Source organism: Cavenderia fasciculata (assembly GCF_000203815.1).
Source record: "Cavenderia fasciculata unplaced genomic scaffold Scf_Dfasci-F-a-25c12.r2-5, whole genome shotgun sequence".
Taxonomy (NCBI): Eukaryota; Evosea; class Eumycetozoa; order Acytosteliales; family Cavenderiaceae; genus Cavenderia; species Cavenderia fasciculata.
This window is the reverse complement of record NW_004457729.1, coordinates 1,570,477-1,585,578: the sequence shown is the minus strand read 5'-3', so window position 1 is coordinate 1,585,578 and position 15,102 is coordinate 1,570,477. Positions and strand designations below refer to the sequence as shown.

The 15,102-nt window shown below is 34.6% G+C and overlaps 3 protein-coding genes and 2 non-coding genes across 5 annotated transcripts; 3 read left to right on the top strand and 2 right to left on the bottom strand.

Annotated features, from left to right (window-relative positions):
- Positions 1-132: 132 nt before the first annotated feature.
- DFA_00948 lies at positions 133-203 on the top strand. The gene has a single exon. It is a non-coding gene; the product is annotated as a tRNA-Gly (tRNA).
- A 316-nt stretch (positions 204-519) lies between these two features.
- sgmC (metallophosphoesterase domain-containing protein) lies at positions 520-5,530 on the bottom strand (the record flags this gene model as incomplete). Its single annotated transcript, XM_004358866.1, has 5 exons — positions 520-2,773; positions 4,117-4,294; positions 4,382-4,926; positions 5,048-5,201; positions 5,266-5,530. The coding sequence occupies 5 exons, from the start codon at positions 5,528-5,530 to the stop codon at positions 520-522; spliced, it is 3,396 nt and encodes a 1,131-aa protein (XP_004358923.1).
- Positions 3,172-3,253, bottom strand: DFA_00947. The gene has a single exon. It is a non-coding gene; the product is annotated as a tRNA-Ser (tRNA).
- A 231-nt stretch (positions 5,531-5,761) lies between the features above and the next one.
- Positions 5,762-6,739, top strand: DFA_00945 (uncharacterized protein; the record flags this gene model as incomplete). The annotated part of the gene is made up of 3 exons (XM_004358865.1): positions 5,762-5,780; positions 5,824-5,980; positions 6,736-6,739. 3 exons carry the CDS (start codon positions 5,762-5,764, stop codon positions 6,737-6,739), a joined length of 180 nt encoding a protein of 59 aa, XP_004358922.1.
- Positions 6,740-6,804: 65 nt separating this feature from the next.
- dhkH (histidine kinase) lies at positions 6,805-11,300 on the top strand (the record flags this gene model as incomplete). Its single annotated transcript, XM_004358864.1, has 4 exons — positions 6,805-7,485; positions 7,560-9,492; positions 10,155-11,060; positions 11,284-11,300. 4 exons carry the CDS (start codon positions 6,805-6,807, stop codon positions 11,298-11,300), a joined length of 3,537 nt encoding a protein of 1,178 aa, XP_004358921.1.
- Positions 11,301-15,102: the final 3,802 nt, after the last annotated feature.

Here is a 15,102-nt window from a genome sequence, read left to right as displayed (position 1 = left end):
TGATTTGTTCTCCATATCCATCCAGTGTTAAAAATTATTATTTGTTTTTAATAAACTCTGACTTGTTGAATAAAAAAATCGCGCGCCTACGGACGGAGGCAGGCTCAGAAAATAGAAAAATCTTCAACAGTAGCACCAATGGTTCAATGGTAGAATGGATCCCTGCCACGGATTCGATCCGAGTTCGATTCTCGGTTGGTGCACTCTTTTTTGTTTTCCCACTTTTTTCCCCCTTTCTGCAATTTTTTTGCTGAATATTCGTGTTCTCCTAATCATCTCCCATCGATTGAGCTAGGTTTCATTCACTTCCATCAAATCCTCAAAGAGAAAACCTAAAATTCAATACTGGAATCAAAACTATAAAATTGGGTCCCACCAATTTCAACTATCGTGACCCTGACAAACATAATCTCTGGCTGGTCTGACAAATTACAGAGCTCTACTGGTCAACGATTCATAAAACAAGACAATAAGAAAACGCTTTTAATCAAACCAACATGTTGAGATTTAACTTTCTATTTAATTTTTATTTAAAAGATGAACCAATTTAACAAGAGGAACATTTGATAATTTACATTCATCTATTAAAAGAGAATAATAAAATGATTTGACAAGAGGATAGTTGGAACAAAGGAATTTTAATACACAGGCTCGATCATTTTTCAACAATGATTTGATTGTATTTCTTTGCAACAAGTGATAATCCTTTTGATGATCCTGGACCATTTGTAAATTGGATTCATCTTGCAATATATTTGTTTTTAGATCTGCAGAAAAGCGATCCAAAAAGTAACCAATAAAATAAATGGGTGCATATTCTAGAGTAATATCCAACAGAGTTTGTATAGAGTCAATATTATGTGACCAATACCAATCAAACCATTGTACCAATCCTCCTTGTGCAATAGAATAGTATCCATAGTTGTTTATAGTATAAGAGAATTGATGTCGATCCAAAAAATTCAAACGACCAAAATAATTGTATTTGAATAGGCAATAGTAAAGGTCTGGAACATAGGATGGTTGAAATGTACCTTGGGCATTTAGAATATTGTACTGTTGAACCAGATAATCTGTACCTTTTTCATAAAATGTAGGACTTTCCAAATTGGTTGTGATTGAATAATAAATGGTTGCAATTTTTTCCAATAACATTTCATCTGGAAATTGTGCAAGATAATAATCTATACAATCAATGTCATTTGTGAGAATTAATGGACAAGTATCCTCTAGTGACCACGCAGATGGTATTGGGAAATGACCCAACTCTTGTACAAGTAATTTTGCATTCTCCAATGACAATGGTAATGCTGAGCCTTGCATGTTTAAATCTAGTTGATTGTAATCTTTAATACCTGTCAACAAAAGTTGAGGTATTTTTGAATTGTTACAATATCTTAGACATTCCAAGAAAAGTCTATCCATCCCTTCTTCTTTTGTCTCTTGCTCTTTATCCTTTTCCAACCAATCGACCAAAATTTGAAAAACCAATTCTTGATTATATCCAGCTTTAATCATTGATACTATTAAATAATATCTTTGATTGGTGGGTTTTGTATTTCGGAATAAAATATCAACCAATTGAACAATTTCTTGATCTGTATAAGTTTCTTTGACCATTTTCATATTATCTGTTGATTTAAAAAATTCAGAGTCTAATGACCAATCTACCAATTTGAATGCTTTCAATTCTACCAATCTTGTTTGCAAAAATTCAATGAGACACTTTTGATGACTGTTTGGTACAGTGATGGGAGGTAAAATGTATTTCATCATTTCTAAAATCTCTGCAATCCTTGTAATCTCTTTTAAATCTTTAGATTCACTATACTCGCTGACCTTTTCTAGAGTATTTTTTTTAATTCCTTCTTGTCCAGGCCAACTATTAAATTCTATAGGTATTTCTTTTGATGGAATATAATATTGAACTTTTCCAATTAAAAAGTAAATTACATCTATTGATGATTGAGTAATATTTGCCTTTATAAAATAGGAAATTAAATTCTTGATCATCCCAAACAACAGTGTCAGACTAGATGGTTTAAATCTATCAAAATATTCTTCCATCAAGTTTATGTCCACTGTTCTTGCAAGTGGTGATATTGGATTTTGATACCATTTGCATAGATATTGATCGTCGAGTATGTATCTAATAAACTCTACATCATCAATATAGTCATAATAGATCTTTTGTTTGATTGTTTCTATAATCTCTTTACCACTAATACCCAAATCTTGAATGATATACTTTAGTACTGGTAGATTTGATCTTTCTAGTACCATTGCAAACAATCTTGAGCCACTTGCCATGACAGTCTCTCTTTCTTTGCCTTTATAGAAATGATTTAAATACATTTCAAATTTCTCTTTTGATACATCTTTATATGATGACAATTTCATTGTTGTGTTGTAAGGAGAATGGGGACGTTTTGAAACATCTTTGATGGTTGTATAAAGATGGTTAAGAATCTTTTTCTCGAAACATTCTTGTGGTACCCATCGTATGACTTTGGTAAAGAGATCTAGTCGATCGGTAGACATTGACCTATAGAAATGAAAGTCTTCAAACTTGAAAGAGCATTCAACATAGGACACTCCAGAGTCTATCAACCTCTCTACAATAGCCATACTGTAGCATGAACTGTAACCATGAGTTTCATTGATAAACATCTGTTCATGATAGTCACCCGAGTAATCTTGTCCATCTCTTACATAAACTCCTTGAAATTTGATTCTATCGTTTCTTAGTATCTTTAATAATAAGTATTTATTTCTAAATACATTAAATATTATCTCTTCTTTCATTTAAAAAACAAATAAAAATATTTTTAAACTGATCACATTTTTTTAGAACCTTCTTTTTCTTTTATATGTTTTTCCTAGGATAATGATTAAATGGAAATTATTAAAAAAAATAATATAAAATTGTTAGCTGGAGATATAAAGATAAACATGTTTAAACATATTTAAAATCAATAAAAAAGGGTTTGCAGGGTTGCCTCCAAAACGACTCTTTTTGATGTCCCTCTTACCTATTTGGGTGTTTTCTCGGTGAGGATTTAGTGGAAATGAATGAAACCAGGTGCAATCGATAGGGAATGAAGAGGAGAACACGGGGATATCAAAAAGCGTCTGTTTGGAGACAGCCTTGCAGGAAAAAAAAAGGATTTTCGACATCTGCAGGGTTCGAACCTGCGCCTCCGAAGAGAATTGATTTCTAGTCAATCGGCTTAGACCACTCACCCAAGATGCCTTGGTTGAAAGTTTTTTGGACCTATGCCTTTTTATAGGAAAATTTTCTTCTCCTTTTTGATCAACGTCCATATAACATGTATCATAGACATGGACAACCCCCAGAACAAATTAACTTTAATTCTTCTCGAGATAATCTTTATTTCTTGCTGGTCAATTAAAATGTATAATTAATAAAACTTTGTAACTTCTGAGTACTACTCTTCCCGATAGGAGAGAACAGGAAAAGAATTACTTTAAAAAAAAAATTCTTCTCCTTTTTGTATTATCGACGACCCTATTGTCTATACAAAAGGTATCTAGTTATTATTTAGAGTAGAGAGGAGAGAAAGTTTTTCGGCGAAATTTTCAACATAATAATAACGATACTTCATTGTTATTTCTCTGTCAATATATAGACAAGTGATATACTACATACATATATGTTTGTTTGTTTGTTTGTTTGATAAAAGAGAGGAATTTAAAACAAATCCACCAAGATTTATTTTAAAAAGTAAGGTTTATAATATATATTTTAGTTTGTTATTATTATTGTTATTATTGTTGTTATTGTTATTGTTGGTTGTATTATATGATTAAAAGTACTTTAACTTTTAATCACATGTATTTGGGGGAGTTTGGGGGGGTGATTGATTGATTGATTGTTGTGTGATAGTATAATTAATTAATGCTCTATCTATTCTGTCTATCTAGGGAGATAAAAGACATTCAGAAAAGCCCTTATTAAAGAGATGTTGAATACTACATAGTTGGATTCTGCTACACACAGAATCGCAAGGGTGTGTTGGATAAGAGACACTGTTGAAAAAGTGATACATGTTGAGCATATCATTGTCTTGGCTCATGAGCAAGAATGCTTCATACATGGACACTGGATCGAGTGCAGCAACATGATAAAACTCGGTTGCACGATACTCTAGCATCCAATCAATCGACTCTGTCTCTATATTGGCAGTTAAATTACTCCAATATTGATAATAATCGGTTAAACCAAAGCTACTAGTATTATAAGTATAATATCTAATCGATGGATTATTTGGTACTAAAATAATTAATAATAGAGTTTGTTAATGAATTTTGTTTTTGTTGTTTTGTTTTGTTTTAATTTTTTATATTTATGATACAATACAAGCAGGAACCCAAGGATCCATCCAAGGAGTAATAGATGGACTAAGGAACATGACACCGTTGGGTACCCAGTTGGCACCATGGTCAAAGATGGAATGTGGTTCGTTGTAGTAGAGTCTATAGGTATCGGAATGTTCGTGGCCGTAGATATGGGCTACAATGACATCGCTGTAGTTGCTAAAGGCATAGAGATACTGATCGTTGAATTGACTGTGAAAGTTGGCAACATTGTACTTTTCATTGTGGCCAGGTGGCACGTGACCAAGAATCAATACTTGTTCATTGTCTTGACGTGCTTGGTAGAGTGTTTGGTTGAGCCAAGATATTTGGTTGGCTGGATCGGTAAGATTCAAGCATTGCTTGTCTTGTGCATAGTAGAATACAGTGTTTAGCGAAACGATACGGAACCCTGGCATAATTGGCTCACTATAATACCCACCAATACGAATAGTATCCAATGAATCATTGGTCAACCATCTTGACCACATATCAGCTACACCATCAAATAACCAATTTGGTCCAACTGATATTTGATGTTCTGGGAATCTAAAAAAAAAAAAAAAACATAATTAATTAATGATTTGTTTGTTTGTTTGTTTGTTTGTTTGTTTGTTTGTTTGTTTGTTTGTTTGTTTGTTGGGTTATTTTTTTTTAAAACACGACATACGAATCATGATTACCAATAGCAGGATAAACAGGAATACCAGGGAAATATTCAGATATTAAATCAGTCATATTTAAAATAGATTGTAATACCAATGATTGATTTAATTGATTTGTTGATACATGTGGTACATCATCTCCACTCCATAAAATAAAATCTAAATTAAATTAAATTAATATATTATTGTTTAAATGATTGATTAATTAAATTAATTAAATTACCTGGTTCAGATTCAATATCAACCATCTTTTTAAAAGCACTTTGGACAAGTAGTAAAGGTGAATCACAACGATAGTTTCCAACTGGTGATGCTCCAGTTGAATCTACTGCATAGTCGTATTCATCGTCGTCTTGGTTGTCATATTCATGGTCATCTTGTAAAATATCGATCCATTCCAACTTTTCATTTGTATTTCTATTGTCTATAATCTTTTTTTGTTGTCTTGCATGTGTTTCTTTCTTTTTATTACTACCTGAATGACACATATTCTTTGTGTTTCCTCCACTCTAGAGAGAGAGAAAAGATATAAATAATGACAATGTTAGTTATCCAAATTATGGTTGATCGGATTGAATGAATGAATGATATTTACAACATAGGCCCAATCTAAATGAGAGTCTGTAATGTGCCATATTTTTCCATTCAATACAGATGATATAGACTGCACTCTATCAACATGTTGAAACAATACAACGACCGATAATAATAGAACAGAAATGATGTTTATGAATGATAGTTTCATCGTTATTATAGTATAGTCTTCTTTTTAAAAAACCAGCTAGCTCCGACTCTCTCAAACTATATAAATATATAAATACTAATACTACTACTACTACTACTACTACTACTACTACTACTACTACTACTACTACTACTACTACTACTACTACTATAACTTTCTTTCTTTCTTTATCTTGTTATATGATTATATATTTGTATTTGTAGTATAATTGATTATTTGTAGTTTGAATTGATAAAAAAAAAGGTTGTAAAGTTGGCACTCCACACACAGCAACTCAATTGGATCGCTCTTTGTTGATCTTGACACATCGTGTTCTTGGCACTTCGTTCGGACGACAAAATTATTATTTTTTGGTATTGATAAAACTCCCTTCGAAGCTTGGATATTTGGTTTGGATTTTTGGCTCTCTTTTTATATCTTTTATCCCAAAACAACAAGACAGAAATTAAATTCATAATATTTAATGAATGAATGAATGACAACAATGGGTTGAAATGAATAGAGGTAAATATAAAATTTGTAAATCGAATTATCCGTCCGTCTTGTGTGTGTGTGTTTGTGTGAGTGTGTGAGATTTGTGTGAGTCGAATTCGTTTGAAGGTATCAGTTAGTAGATGCAAGAGATAATAGTAGTAGTAGAACTGAGTGGTATGCTCTGAACGAACTTTTTTGAGTTGAGTGAGAGTGCGTGATGTTTCGCAAAAATTCATTTTTAAAAAACAGGTCAAGTTCTGCGGTTCGTTAAAAAACAGACAGATAATTTTAATTTGCAGGTGACTTGCACGACGTACTTAATTACTTTGCGCAGAGTAGTCGAATAACCAATTAAAATAACAGTTGTACAACCCAAAACACACAATAAGAAAGAAGAATATAGATAGAGATATACAAGTTTAGAGATCTCTCTCTTCACACATACACAACTACTACCACTTATTTATTTATTAGATAATCAAACTTATAAAATGAAATTACAACAGTAATAGCATACATAGCACACACACACACAAGATAACAATGGATCACATACAACCACAACAACAACAACAACAACAACAACAACAACAACAACAACAACAACAACAACAACAACAACAACAACAACCACAACAACAACAACAACAACAACAACAACAACAACAACAACAACACCCTCCTCATACTACTACATCTACTACATCTACTACATCTACACAATCTCAACAATCTCAACAACAAAAGATGCAATCACCTGCTAGTACTAATAATACTACTACTACTACAGATGGGCCTACATTTTCAATACCAACTGTACCATACTTTCATAATAGACCAACAGAATCTCTGTCGGATTTGTTACCTAGTATGTTTGGTATTATTGATTTTATACAGTTGGTTGACAATCCTCCACTACGAGAAGATTTGTATGAAATCATAGCGAGTAATAGTACAAACAATAGAAATGTCATTATCAATAGTATCTATGACTATACAACCACCAAAGAACCTCTGGACAAATACTTTGACTTTCGATTCGTCATGACCAACAAGGCAACACAAGAAACATTGGGAAAGTTTAGTTCATGGCAAAACCCTACACCTGCAATGAGAGCACTCGATGGTTTCACAGCTGGTAGTGATTTAAAACTACCTCCTTACTTTCTTGCATTATGGATTACAAATATATTAAAATGTTTACATAAAAAGAAAAAAGTTAAAGTATGTTAAAAAAAAAAGTAAAAAAGTAAGGAAAAAAAGATAGATATTAATATCAATCTTACTTTTCTTTTTAGTTTTCATATCCAAGATATATACAATCAGGAATATTACCAAAACAAGAAGATTTATTTTCATTGGATAGGATCATGTGGAAACGTGGATCGATATGTCACATGAAAGAGTGTTCATCAGAGACACCTAATCGATTCTGGTTTACAATCGATGAAGTGACCAAAGAAGAGATGAAAAAGATAAAAACGTTGGAAAGTGAACGAGAGGTTAGGAGTCGACTAGAACACCTTGAAAACAAGATTGACGAACGTGTCGACCAGGTTACAGAGCTACGGCTCAAATATGTACTCGAATCGATCCCTCAAATGGTTTTTGTGACCAATAATAGGGGTCGGTTGGAATTTGTAAATAGACAATGGCTCCAATACTTTGGCATTGACCATGCCGGACAACAATTGGATTGGGCATTGATCACACACTCTGAAATGGGCTCCAATGTAAACAAACTTTGGAAAGATTCTATTTCGTCGGCAAAGAAATTCGAGGCAGAGGTACGACTCAAGAGTTGGACGGGTGAATACCGTTGGTTCTTGATTCGTGCCGAACCCTATGTGGAACCCTCGCAATTAATCACCTCCTCGTCGTCACCATCGAGCAGCAGTGGCAGCTTCTCCTCCTCGAGTAGTGGAAGCGCCTCGAGCAGCCCTTCGACTACAAACGGCTCTGGATTTTTCTCAGTCTCTACCCCAGGCGTCCTCGTCAAATGGATCGGTAGTTGTACCGACACCAACGACCAAAAAACAGCTCAAGCTCGCATCGAAAGAGCTGAAAAGGCAAAAGCTATCTTTTTACAAACAATGTCTCATGAAATGCGTACCCCCCTTGCCGGTATTCTTGGTATGAATAATTGTTTAATTAATATTATTCAACAACAATCAATTCAACCAGTTCATCAAAGTCAAAGTCAAAGTCAACAACAACAACCAATTCAACCATTTCAACCAGTAGTTGATATTAATAGTAATAATAATATTAATAATAATAATAATAGTACTCAAGATATACCTTCGTCATCTTCATCATCATCATCTACACAACCTCCACAACCATTTATTGGATCACCAACATTAAATGGAAATAATTATCCAACTATAATAGCAGATCAATTAGATTGTTGCAAGACTATAAATATATGTGGAGAAGCATTATTGGTATTGATAAATAATATATTGGATTTGAGTAAATTGGAAGAAGACAAGATTGAATTGGAAGAGGCAGAATTTTCACCTTTGGGTCTTGTAGAAGATGCAGTCGATATTTTAACAACCATTGCCGAGCAAAAGAATATAGATATTGTATATCAGTTGGACAAGGAGGCAGTTCCTTGTGTGATTGGTGATTTCTATCGTATTCGTCAAGTCCTCACCAACCTATTATCAAATGCAATGAAGTTTACACCTGAAAAGGGTAGGGTTGTGGTTGGATGCTCGGCCGAAAAGAACGAGGTTGCTCAACAACCAACTTGTATCAACCGAATATTCAACGAAAAGACGATTGGTGGCAATTATGGTAAACTCAAGTTTTGGGTAAAAGACACTGGTATTGGTATACCCGAAGAGGGCAGAGAACGTCTCTTTAAAGAGTTTAGTCAATATGATGTGTCAATCACAAGAAATTATGGGGGTAGCGGTCTGGGACTGGCCATCTCCAAGAAATTGACGCGACTATTAGGAGGTGACATTTGGTTTGACTCCAAGGTCAATCATGGCAGCACGTTTTACTTTTCGGTACAGGTGTTTTTGCCAAGCGATTGTACTAATCGTCGGTACATTAGGAATGTGGTCGAGCGAAACATTAGCACCTATTCATACCCATGTCCGAGCAAGGTGTTTTTGTTGACCAAGCAAGAGCTGTTGGGTCAGATGATCGTGTCTTGGACACGTGAATGGGGTGTTGAAACACTCGTCTATTCGTCGTTTCAAGAGATGAACCAACGTATCAATAATTTTAGAAAAGGTCAAATCATTGGAAAGAAATATAAACATGTGAAAAGGATGAAAAGGCTGATACTGCTGCTGCTGCTGGCGAAGACGCCAAGCTTAATGCGATCATACTGATGGAAGAGACGTGCATCTCCAACGGCGCAGCACTTGACGACAAGTCGGCGGTTGCTCGACGCGACTCTATCCAACAGGCACTTGACGACTATAGCCAAGACACGGTCAACAGCATCAAGACGATTGTCATTGGATACTCAAATTCACCCATCAACAACAACATACCTCTGCTCAAGAAACCTGTCAAATACAGTATGTTGCGAGAGTGTCTGTACAGTCATCTCAAACATTTCAGTAAATTCAATCCTCCACACATCCAACTTAGCACACCTCCACTCCACCTCAACGACGTCAACGCCACACCATCCAGTCTCTACTACCAAATCAACAATAATTCTCAAACCGCGCCAACCAACCAACAAATTAGAAATACCATCAATGACAATCAAATTTCACTTTCACTTCCTCCTTCACTCAACTCTTCGTCGAGTGGGATAATGTCACCGTCATCATCATATAATAACAATCAGAAACGATTGAGTGCATCGTCGGCGTCAATGGGAGTGTCGGCATTGGATCACCAACAACATCATCTTCAAGAACAACAGGCACAACAAAAAAGAATCATCAATCAACTCATCGCATCCAATAGTAATGTAAGGATTCCAATTACCATTACTCCTCCACTCTCTATCCCACCACTATCAATAGAGTCATCGAATACTACAGTCTCTATTTCAAATACCACTTGTACAGGTGGCAATGGATATTGTCATTGCCAAACATCCCCTCCTCCTCCCTCTGACCTAATCACTCTTCCAAATATGTTTAAAAGTCATCAACAACAACAACAACAACAACCACAACAACAAACATCATCAACTTCACCAATGTCGACATTATTGTCTCCTTTATCTTCACAATTAATTCAAAATAATCAAAATATTAATAACTCAAATTCATCTTCAACAAATGTTTCACTTTTACCAAATCCAATTTCACAATCTTTAATGTCAGCTTCACCACCATTAAATTCTGTATTAAAAAGAAGAGGATCAATTGCCAATGATACAGATATACCAATGGAAATGGTTGCCAAACGATATCCATTAAAGATTTTAATTGCAGAGGATAGTGTCATTAACCAAAAGGTGGCCGGACGTTATCTTACTCGTCTTGGATACCCAGCCGAAAACTTAATATTTGTGGTCAATGGTCAACAAGCAATCGATTATCTCCAAAGTGGTAGAATGGTCGATGTCATCTTGATGGATATGCACATGCCACTTTTAGATGGTTGTGAAGCTACCATTCGAATTCGTCAACTCTATCAACAAGACTCGGGACCTCATATTATCGGATTGACAGCAAACGCCTACAGTGAAGACAAAGAGAAATGTTTACATAGTGGTATGTGTCAATACCTTGCTAAACCTGTTAAAATGGAAGACCTTGCCTTGGAATTAAAAAGGGCATACCTCACTAGAATCGCTAACCTTCGAGTTTGTATTTGTAAAGTTTCCACAAACTAAAAAAAAACTAAAACAAAACAAATAAATCCAGTAAATGCACATAATGGAGAAAAGTCAACATATATATATAAATATAGATAGATAAATATATATATATGTATCTCCTATTTTTTCACACAAACAAAAAAATCTGCAAAGGAATAATTAAAAGGATCCTTTTAGCCTCACGACAAAATTAGATCTTTTTTTTTTTTTAGACTCTGCATACTCTTAAATTAGATTTGTTTGATGGTTTGAGAAAAATCAAGCTTTAATTAGAACATTTTACATAGATAGAATACTTTAAAAATAAATGTCACAACAAGAAGAATTGTATCACACATGAATTGGTCTATATCTATATGTTGGTAAAATTAGAAGTCAAGAGGAAGGGGTGTATACTCCCTCCTATCATGAAATTAAAAGAGAGAGAGAAAGATCTTTTAAAATATGGTGTACCATCTGACCTTTCTTGCCAATCAATCAAAAAAATAAAAGAGGTTCTCAAACAGTTCTTTTGTGGATGAGGCTCATCCATCATTGATTTGATTCTTTTAAATTAACAATCGAGACCCCCACCACAAGATGATGGAGGGCATGAAAAAAATTGAAAAAGGAAATGAGTTGAACCATGAGGTTTTCAAAGTGTGGGGGTGTGCTCTATGTGATGTTCAAACAAGAAAGACGACAAGCTAAACACACACTCAAGATCATCAATCATCATTCATAGCTTTTTAAAATCTCTTGCATTATCTCCAAACTTTCAACAGATGCAAAAGGGGCACCAATGGTATGACAGGACAAGTGGTAGTTTGTTGCAACTGTAGATGGATGATGAAAACCCCTTAACCTATTGTTGTCTAGGCAATCTCATCCGATCAGCTTAGACAAACAAAGTGTCCATCACACAAGATGCCTCTCATGACATTGTGTGACTGGCTGCATGTGCTGCGGCGGTTGTTCATTGGTACTGCATGGTGACACCTAATTGGTCAGTTTGGAACCCCCCCTCCTCATCAAGAATCTCTGGACCTGTTGGGTTATAGGCGGTTGTATCGACGGGGGTTGACTTGAGCAGACACGCTGAATGAATGCCGTCATACACCTACCACTGACAAGCAGGGGCACCAGCAGCAGCAGCATCATCAGGAAGTTTCAATGAAGTTGTTGCAGGAGGAGGTTTCAAGGCTAATCTAAATATTGATTAAAAATAATAATTCGATAGTTTCAAGGAGCAAGGAGCAAGAAGAACAAAGGAAAGAGGAGAAAGATTAAAAGAAAGAATTCAATTCGTATTCATTTATTCCAATCTATTCTATCTACCTACACAACATAATACATCAATCGGTTTTCCCAACAACCTAATAATAATAATAATAATAATAATAATAATAATCGTAATATTGTCTTGAGAATATCTCAATCTTTTTAGAACCCAACAAACTAAGTAAGTAACCCCAAACTCTCTCTTCGAACCTCACTCCCACACAATCGTACAATCACATTGTCAATCACAATTAATTAATTATCCATCATCATTGCGCATTAATTAAAAATCAAATCCATATTCGATTGTGATTATTATTATTGTTATTATCATTACCCAATAGTTGTAAGTTTGTCGTCTCGTCTTATAGAATCAATTAATTAATCAATCATCTTCATCATCTTTGTTTGATTGATTCCATTTCCATTTCATTTGGATTGGATTCATCTCTGCTGTCACACCCACTAAATCACATCCAACGTTGGATTGTTTTTCAGACCCAACACCACCAATCCAATCAATATGTTAAACACACCCCCCATTAAAACTGCAACGCACTGCAACACACACTCATAATTGGTAATAAGCATCCACATATCTTGCACAAACAGGGTTGGTTGAACGACTCGTCAGACAGATCAACAGCAGACTGACCAGTCCAAATCCAAACACGAGTGGACAAAACAATAACCCATTTGCCCGTTGTTGCATTATTTGCTTGGCACAGTTCAATTGACCAAACTCCCCCCACCCGACTCTATTGTAGGGGGGGGGGTTGGCAAATTTGCAGAGGAACCCATCGATCCTCTTGATCAAACAATTCAAGTAGTAGTAAAAGGAAAGGTAGGTGATGAGTAGTACAGTACTACTGTGCATTCTAGAAAACCATGGTAATGGTAATCATGATCATAGCACAAGAAAAAGTCAACCTGATCACCAATTTCCCCTACCTCACCATTTTTGTTGGCACGTCGACGTCGATTCGATTGATATGATAAATATTGTGTAGAAACATAGTCATCATCAACATCATCAGCCCCCTCCACAACTCATCATCATCATCTTCACATCACACTCTAGAGTAACCAATTTTAAACACCATACAACCGCCCCTTCCATTCTAGCCAGCCACAGATTTCGATTCTTCTTTTCGCAGCAGTAGCAGCAGCATCAGCAGAATCAAAAAGACACACATTTGTTATTGCTTGATTGTCAAAAAATTGTTATTTTAATTTGTTCAAACAAAAACCTTATCCGATTTAATTACCAACAAACACCAAAAAAGCAACAATAACAACATAGAAAGAAAAGAAGGAAGGAAGGACAATATAATAATATTAATAATAATAATAATAATAGGAGGTACCAACCATTCAATTCTTTTAAATAAAACAACAACAACAACAACAAACGTTTTTTTTTTTATTATCCAACCCATCTTCCATTACCATCATCCAATACCAACCAAAACAATTCATACCACTACCACTACCACTACCAGTGTTTGTTTACGATTTATACCATTTATCATTTAATCTTATTGTTGCCCATTTTTTTGCAACCCCACGCACTCAACCCTAACCAAACCCTAAACCTGGACGTTTATCATCAACATCATCATCATCATCGATTGCATGATCCTGTTGTTGATATTGTATTGCTTTCCAACACACTGATTACTCTCTCTCGGCATTACCCACACTGTTTAGTCGTCGTCGACTTGCCATTCTCTTCTACTCTCTTGTTATATTATACCCCATTTTCTCATTGTTTTATTTATATATATTTATATATTTCATACCCTCCTCTACACACTGATTGATTATTATAACAATAGTAGTAGTAGTAGGAATTGTTGTTGTTGTTGTTGTTGTCGTTGTTCATCATCATCTTGTCGATCATCATATATTGCATTATTTGATTGACAACAAATCAATACTACGCTTGCTATACTATACACCTACCTCCTTACACGAGAGTTTAGTTTTGATTGTAGGGGTTTATCAATTCCATCCAATCCTATCCTTTTAGTACTACTCTTTTGTTTTTTTTTTTTTTTTGTCTCATCCTGTTATTTTTGCTTTTAATTTCCTTAATTTTTTAAAATTGCCACCATCAATCAATTGGTTGCCATTCTTTCCAAATTTTAAAGCACCACAACACGAGCAATTGCCGGTGCATCACCCGGTTAACTAGTCGTCATCTTTTTTACTCCCAAAAACACCAAGGAGTAGAATAGCCGCCCCAAAACCGACCTACCCCTACTTTTCATTCCTTTCTTTATCATTGAATTTAATTTATCCTGCTCTGCTGCAGGGCGGTCGTTTCATAAGAATAGAATATAGTAAAGAGTAATTGATTTGATTGATGGATTGATTGATTGATTGATTGTTTGATCAATATAATCCAACAACAATACCACGATTTAAAATCCCCCAACACCATCCTCCTCTTCTTGTTCCCACTCTAATATATTATATATATATATTTATTTATTACACCCTCACTCACACACTCTCACCCATAGCTAGCTAGCTCTGATAATCACTATATATATATTATTAATAATAATAATAATAATAATAATATAATAATAATAATAATAATAATAATAATAATAATAATAATAATAATAATAATAATAATATTTCACTTTTTTGATAATTAATTAATCATACTACCTTACCTTACATACTACGCACGCACGCACCTACCATTCTTTTTTTTATTTATTCTATTCTATTCTTTGTTTAAAAAGTCCTACCAAGAA